The 7,916-nt window shown below is 51.3% G+C and overlaps 1 protein-coding gene across 1 annotated transcript in view; it reads left to right on the top strand.

Moving 5' to 3' along the window:
- HTR7 (5-hydroxytryptamine (serotonin) receptor 7, adenylate cyclase-coupled) overlaps nt 1–5,849 on the top strand; it is a gene marked incomplete at its 5' end in the record, with an annotated part of 7,639 nt that extends 1,790 nt beyond the window's left edge. The window contains one exon of the mRNA XM_008949386.1: nt 5,051–5,849. Within this exon, the coding sequence (XP_008947634.1) occupies nt 5,051–5,822 (772 nt within the window). The remainder of the gene's footprint in view (nt 1–5,050) is intronic.
- Between the last annotated feature and the right edge of the window lie 2,067 nt (nt 5,850–7,916).

Raw genomic sequence — 7,916 nt, 5'->3', positions numbered from 1 at the left:
CAATTTCCCCTCCCCTGCCCTCCCCTTCTCCCTTCCCCCTTCCCCCTCTTCCCTTCCCTTTCCCCCTTCCCTCCTCCCTTCCCTCTCTCCCCTTCCCCTTTTTCCCCCCTTCCTCTTTTTCCACTTCCCCTTTTCCCCTTTCCCCTTTTTTCCCCTTTTCCCCCTTCTCCCTCTTTTCCCCTTCCCCCCCTTTTCCCCTTCTCTCTCTTTTCCCCTTCCCCCCTTTCCTTCTTCTTTCCCTTCCTTTATCTTTCCCTTCCCTTTCCCACTCATTCCACCCCATCTCATCCCACCGTTTGGAGAAAGATTCTTCCACACATGCCCACAAAGAGGACAACCCTCTTACAAACCCCACTGCAATCGATTCCACTTGTCCAGCATGTCTCTCACCCCACGTCACCACTTCCAGGGGCAAACCAAAACCTGAGGACACGGTGCAGGCAGGTGCCAGGGGTTGATGTTGCTCCAGCTTTCCCTGCTGGGATGGGACCAGGCAGGTCCCACCTCTTTTAACCAGGGGATGCTGGAGGCACTTGTGGCACCATCTTTTCTGTCCCCAGCAGCCTCCACCCCTGCCCAGCTCACCCAGATGAGCTCAGTGAAGCTCTGAGGAGCTCAGGAGTGGGGCAGCTTCAGGTTCTTGCTGCCAAACTCTCAGCAGAGTGATGGAAGAACAATCTGTGGTACAAGAGGCTGCCACAGAGGCTTGTTCTTCGGGTGTGTTTGCAGAGGAACCACTTGTGCTGGGAGCCTGACTGGGCTTCAGCATCAACATTTGCTCCCACACCTTCACCTCCCACCGAAAAGCCTGATGGGAAGTGGAGTGGTGAGAGGACAACTGCCTGAGATGTATTTCTAGCCAGGAAAAGAGAAAAAGAGCAAAGGTTGTGATTAGAACAGAAGGAGGTCAGGTTGGATGGGGCTCTGAGCAACCTGCTCTAGTGGGAGGTGTCCCTGCCCATGGCAGAGGGGTTGGAGCTAGATGACCTTTAAGGTCCCTTCTGACCCACCCTATCTGTGATTCTGTGAGGACTGGCAGGGCAGAGAGAAGGGGCTGGACAGTCCTCCTGGCTTTGCCCACCTCAGCTCTGGGTAGAAGGAAGGGCACGCTGCAGGGGCAGGGGGGCTGGTGGGCTCCATCCTTGCAGGGGCTGGAGGAGGGAACAGGAATTAGGATGCACAAAGGAAGAATAGGTGGCTGGGGCACCGTCCTGCTGCTTTCTGCCCCAGGGGTCCCCAGGCATGGGCTGTGAGTTGTGTGAATTATCCCAAGGCAGTATCTCGAGCATCCTGCAGCTCAGCATTGCCCCATCCTTGCTGCTCCACCAGGGCAGCTGATGGAGATGGATTGAGGGAGAGCACAGATCCAGGACCATGCCTGGATCACCACCTCCTCCCCCAGACTGGGGATGGGCAGGATTTTTTGGTTCAGCTCCTGATGGAGACATCTCCAAAAGCTTTTCAGTTTCTGTGCCCCTACAAAGCAAAGCTGACCACAAAGCTAAAGCAAAAGGAGAGCTGAGTTTGCAGAGAGCCTGAAACCCCTGCTCCAAAAGGGATGAAGCAGTTGGTCACCTCAGTGAGATGTGAGCTGGAATTTCCCCCAGTGATGATGGCAAGCTGTTCCTCCTGCCCTGCAAGAAAGAAGAGGAACAGCACTAGTGCTTCCCAGAAAGATAAATATCTCCTCTGGTTCTGCACTAAAAGCCACCTTGGTCAGCACTGGTGCCTCTTCCTGCCAAAGAGGAGGTTGGGGTTTTATTGGTGACTGAGGTGTCCTCATATTTTGGTTAGCTTAGCTATAAAAGATGCTTGGTTTGCCCAAGATGGAGCACTATTAAAATGTAGGCTGCTGCTATTGATTATCAATGCAGAGTGCTTTCTAAAAGCCTCTTGATTGAAGCTGGTAGAACTAATCTGGTCTGATAGGAGATTTGATTGATTTCCTTTTCAAATCAAAAAAAAAGAAAAATGCTGGAAACATCCCACTTTTCCTTACATTTTTCTTATATAAAGCCTGTTAATGTTATAGATTCTTTCATTGCACAAACGAAAAACAAAACAACAACTGAAAAAAAAAAAAACCAAAACCTTTCAGCTGTTCAGCTGTTGATGAAGCTCTCCATAAAAATGTCATGCAGCTGACAAAATCATTTCCCCACACCACAAGTATCACTTCAGGCTTTCCTAGTGGAGAAAAACATCTCCCAGGCAGACCTGGGGATCTCCCATCTCCCTGGCAAGGATTTTCTACCCAGAATCAAGTGATAAGCTCCAAATTGGCATCACCCTCAGTTAAAAGGATGCCCCCTGAAAGAGTCGGTGGGATGAAACTCCAGCATTTTGCTGGGCTGCTTTTCCTGTGCCCTTCATCTGCACATATCCCAGGCCAGGAAGGTCCCTGTGTTGTCCATTGTCCCTGCATCCCTGGGATGCTCCCAACAACCCTGGCTGAGGAAGCCACAGGTCACCACAGCTTCCAGCTGCCCTTTGCATCCTCCACCCAGAGCTTCCTTCTCCTCAGGGATGGGGCAGGCTCAGCACCAGCTTGGGAGTCAGGTGTGGAGCTTAAATTTGCCCCAGAGGAGGTTTTGGTCATGGGATGGGGATTAAACCCTGGGGAACAGGAAACCCCATTTCTGGACTCGTTTATCAGCCAGCCTGTGAGAGTGGAGATTTGTCCTTTCCCAGTTCACCAGCTGCAGAATGAAGATAGGGACACCTCAGAGAGGTTTTGGGTTTCTTTATTATTTAATCCCTGATGTAAAGATCCAACAATTACCCTTGAGTGTGGAATAAACACACTGAATTGGCTCATTTTGGGGGGATGTCCTCTGAAACCACCCAGACTGCTGGCAAATCACTGCTGCTACCTCTAAACGTGATTCCCACCAAGCCCCACACCCCAAAAGGAAAAGAATCAAAGCAGGAGAATTGGATTTGAATTTCACTGCCTGCCTGGGCAACCTCGCCTCCCGCCCTGCTGGAAACGTTGGCCTATTTTGAGGTCTTCCTACTCTCCTCAGAATGATGAGCAAAAAAAAAAGCCTCCCAACAGCCCCGTTTCCTCCAGCAGCCACTGCACGAGGCGCCCGCAGATGGAACGTGGCAGCTTTGGCTGCTTTTTACATCTTCTCCCTGTGCTTTTTTTGCTGGGCTAGGGTGGAAATTCCTTGAAGTTTCAGCAAATCCCGAGTGGATCAGCTTCTAAGGAACAACCTGGTAGTGGCATCATAAAGTCCATCCCACAACGCAGCAGCTATTCGTTTGCAAAGGTCTTGCCTTGGATATAGAGAGGAGTGATTTGTTTTTTGGGTGTTGAATTCAGCTACAGGGATATTTAGCAGCATCCTCCCCTACCTGGCTCCCACCCATCATCTCCCTGAGGCTCGATCTTCCAGCCAAGCTCATCACTTCTCACTGTGCTCAGCCCGGGTAGGAAGGAGGAGATGGGATGTTTTGGAAGAACAGCACCAAATCCAGCCCTGCTGTCCACCTCCATCTCACCAGGTCTCCTCCATAGGCATTGAGGAGCACTCCAGCAACACAGAAGATCATGGAGAGGTTTCCTTCATCTTTGTGACTAAGGCCAGCTGATGAAAATAGGGGAAAACAGGAGAAGAAATCAGTGAATCAATTCAAATTCATTTATCAGGGAGCCAGGGGAGAATACTTTGGGCTTGGAATTTATTTAGTAGTCAGGAGGAGAGGGGGAATTGGAATTTTTTAATTTTTATTTCCAGCTTCCAATCTCAGGCCATGATCTGGAAAAGGGAAATAATCAGGGGGGGAATAAATCTCCCAAAACCTACAATAAGACTGCATGCCAGAAAAAAAAATCGTGCTATAAGAGGGGTAAAATTCTTTGCAGAAATCTTCCTTTCTGGCAGAAAAGCCCATTCTTCCCTTGAGCAGCTTTCAGCAAAAGCCATCAGCTTGTTTTCAGCTCCTGCTGCTCCCACGGCCCCTCTGGATGGACACAATTCACCCAAGGGCAGTTAAGGGGTGATGTGATGCTGCCTAAAAAATGCCTAAAAATTCCTGGCAGCAGGAAAGTTTGGGTCCAAAAGGCTGGAAGAGAAGAAACCCCCATGACTAGCTAGAGGCTGAGACTGAACCTCAGGCAGAGGTGTTCCAGGGGGACCGTTGGCTGAGAGGGGCCAACTCCCCACAGATTTAATCTCCTCGCCTCTCCTCTCATTTCACCCTCAAGGGAGGATTGGCCACCAACATTTTGGGACTTATGGGCCCTGCAAAGGAGCAGCAGACTGCTCCAGCTCTTTATCTCCCTCCTGTCTCAGTTTCCAGAGGTCCTCTCCAGCAGATGTTGAAGGAACCTGTAGGTTTGTCCTGATACTGCAGCCTGGCTGGAAAGGGGGGTGGTGGGGTGTGCTGCAGAGTGCAGAACAGAAAAAGAAGAGAAAGAAGTCAAGAGCTCTCATCTTCCACCACAATCCATCACCCAATCACCAGCTTTGCCTTCTGTGCCCATCCATCCATCCTTAAGTCTTCCCAAAGGTGAGGTTGCTCCTTGCTCACACCCTCATCCCAGGGGCACCTCACCTGGAGGTTGTATTCCTTCTGGAGTCAGTCCTGATGTCTCCTGGTGCAAGGATTACCCTGTGGATGACCCACTCAGCCCTGGGTGGCCAACAGGCTGGAGTGAGTCGCACGCCATGGGTGGCAGTTTTTGCATCTTCTCTGTACAAGCTGGTTCTGGTAAAAACTGAGCTTTTTCCAACCATTTTTATTCCCTAGGAAACCACGAGGAGCTCAGACAGCGCTCAGCAGTGAAATGACATCTCCTGTCACGACTGGGGTGGTTGCAAGCCAGCAGTGGGGACTCTTTGAGGGAGGATTTAGGCATTTTAGGCAAGACAGCTGAAGGGGTGTGAAGCGCATTCTGCAGCCACCAAATTCACCTCTTGTCCCCCCTCCAGGGCCAAGCTTCTCCAGGGATGGAGCCTTAGCAGCTGATGTGGAACGAAACCCACCCAACGGCTCTCCCACCTCCCATCCCTTTCCAACCCTTCTGTTTTCTCTTTCCCAGGTACCTGGGGATCACTCGGCCGCTGACGTACCCCGTGAGGCAGAACGGGAAGCTGATGGCCAAGATGGTCTTCATCGTGTGGCTCCTCTCCGCCTCCATCACCCTCCCTCCTCTTTTCGGCTGGGCCAAGAACGTGACGGTGGAAAGAGTCTGCCTCATCAGCCAGGACTTCGGGTACACGGTGTACTCCACGGGGGTGGCCTTCTACATCCCCATGGCCGTCATGCTGGTCATGTACAGCCGCATCTACAAGGCGGCCAAGGCCAGCGCCGAGAAGCACCGCTTCATGAACTTCCCCAAGCACCACGAAGAGGAAGGGGTCTACTGCCTGGAGACCTCCAACCGGGGCCACCCCGGCTCCCGGCGCGCCAAGGCGGCCGAGGAATGCGCCACCCTCTCCAAACTCCTCCGGCAAGACCGCAAGAACATTTCCATCTTCAAACGGGAGCAGAAGGCGGCCAGGACCCTCGGCATCATCCTGGGGGCCTTCACTTTTTGTTGGCTTCCCTTCTTCTTGATGTCCACGGCTCGGCCTTTCATCTGCGGCATCCGCTGCAGCTGCATGCCCCTGAGGCTGGAGAGGACCCTGCTCTGGCTGGGCTACACCAACTCCCTCATCAACCCTTTGATTTATGCTTTCTTTAACCGAGACTTGAGGACTACTTTTTGGAACCTCTTGAGGTGCAGGTACAGGAACATCAACAGGAGGCTCTCCGCCGCCAGCATGCACGAGGCCCTGAAAGCCACAGAGAGGCACGAGTGCATCCTCTAGACACGTCTCCTCTCGCTCAGTGCCTGACCAATGAACTCCTGCCTCTCCATTTCAGGTTCCTTTCTCCTCTTGCCTCTCCAGGCTGGCAGGAACCGTGCGTGCCGTTGTCCCACCCTCACCAGACAAGACCACGGGGAGAGTGACGCCCCTTCCCCTCGCCCTGGGAGCAAGTGGGCAGCTCAACCTTCTCACCGTGTCCCTAGATGGGAGCTGAAAAGCTGTGAGCAAGACTCTGGAGAGGGGGTTCAAGGTCTACCACCAACTGTGGGCAAGTCACACCACCTTTCTGTGCCTCAGTTTCCCCATCTGTTTAAAAAAACACACAAAAAAAATGAAAAGAAACGAAACCCTCCCAACCAAACAAAAAAAAAACCCATAACACAAACTTGGTAAGACTGTGTCTCTCTACCTTCAAAAAGGGCTCTAAGTTCTGTGGAGGGCACACGATGGACTCTGTAAAGATGCCATTGGCTGCACTTTTCTGTGGAACACGACAGCAGCTCTAGGCTCCGCTGTAGCTCCCAGCACTCACACCATCTCAGCTTCTCCAGACTCTTTCCACCCCTGTAATTGCATTTTCCACACCCAGGTCTGCACGGCAGAGCAGTGATGCCAATGACCCCATTTCCCCCCAGCACTGTGGCACTTGAAAGAGGCACGTCTGCAGGAGGAAACCCAAACAAACCTGCAGTTGGGTAGGAAAGTCCAACGAGCTCCTCGTCGGGGCAAGGACAGCTCTGTTTATTGGGTTGGACTGTGATTCTCAGACAAGTGGTGATGTGTGCTCATCATTTGTGGCTGATGGACTCCATAAAAGCACGCTGTGGTTGACAACAGAAGAAAACCCCCAATATATCATGTCTCTGACAGCTTTACAGTGCTTCAGTATGATGTCCAGCAAGCTTGAAAAAAATACACTAAACGATGTGTAACCTAAATGATTTTTTTTTAAAAAAAGAAAAGTCTGGTTTGCTTATTTTGGTGTAGACTCTTCAGTCACTTTGATTTTAATGCACCTCGTTACTGTCTTCACTTTTACATTGTGGTGGGTGGTGTCTTCCTGCAGTCCCCTTTGCTCCTGGCCAACCTTGCTACGTCAACCTCCCTTTGCAGCCCCACAGACCCTTGCCTGGTTGTAGATGATGTCTGCTCCATGGGGTCCAGCTGGCTGGAGGTCTCCTATCTGGGTTTTCTTGTCAAAGCCAGACTCTTCAGAGGCTCAGGGAAGGGCTTTCTAGCCCCTCCACTCCAGATTTTCTTTATCAAGGAGGTGTCTGTGAGTGGTTGTAGTCCCATCTCTTGCAACATCATGCAGTATGACACCTCCATGCATAGTTAAATTGGGGGGTTTGGCTGACTGCTGGCATGGTTTGGCTTAATAATCAAGATTACTCCTGTGAAATCTTTTCTAGTCTCAAATTCTTCCCTTTTTCATAGATATTTCTACCCTTTTTCTATTTCTTGCTTTTTCTAGAGATGCCCAACAAGGTCTCCAGTTTAGATTGGTGATTCATAACAGTGAAACTGGCTTAAGCCTACTGGGAATGTCCCAAGGTTGGGGCACAGGAACACGTGTCCAGATGTTCTCCAAGCTCATGTCCTCCTGGCTAGAGCCAGAATTGCAGCTAGGAGTGGAGGAGACTGTTGTAGCTGTTGTACTGGTCTCCAGTGGGAAATGCTTAAAGATCAGACAGAGATTTGAAGGAAAACATAGTGAGGAGAGACACTAAAGGTTTCACTGCCCAGAAATCTTCAGTGGTGTCCCTGGAGTGCCCTGTGGTCTTCCATCCTGCAAACCAGGGACCTCCACCAACACAACGAGGCAGCAGAAGGCAGGAGCATCCCCTCACTCTCTTGCTTTCACACAGCTGCCACATGAAGTGGTGCTAAACCTTGCCACAACCTCTCTCCTGCCCCTTGATGGTGTTGGTGCACTTGCTACACATCGACCTTCCACGACTTGGTTGCATCTTCTCAGGGTGCTCCTGCTTCCAAGCCCACACAATAAGCCCCCACCCCTCAACACATCTCTAGGGCACGGTTTGACTGCCCATCTCAGGACCTGCTTCACAAAAACAACCCCTTTCCTCCCAG

Source organism: Merops nubicus, unplaced genomic scaffold (genome assembly GCF_000691845.1).
Source record: "Merops nubicus isolate BGI_N331 unplaced genomic scaffold, ASM69184v1 scaffold4451, whole genome shotgun sequence".
In the NCBI taxonomy this organism is placed as follows: Eukaryota; Metazoa; Chordata; class Aves; order Coraciiformes; family Meropidae; genus Merops; species Merops nubicus.
This window is presented reverse-complemented; position numbering and strand designations above follow the sequence as displayed.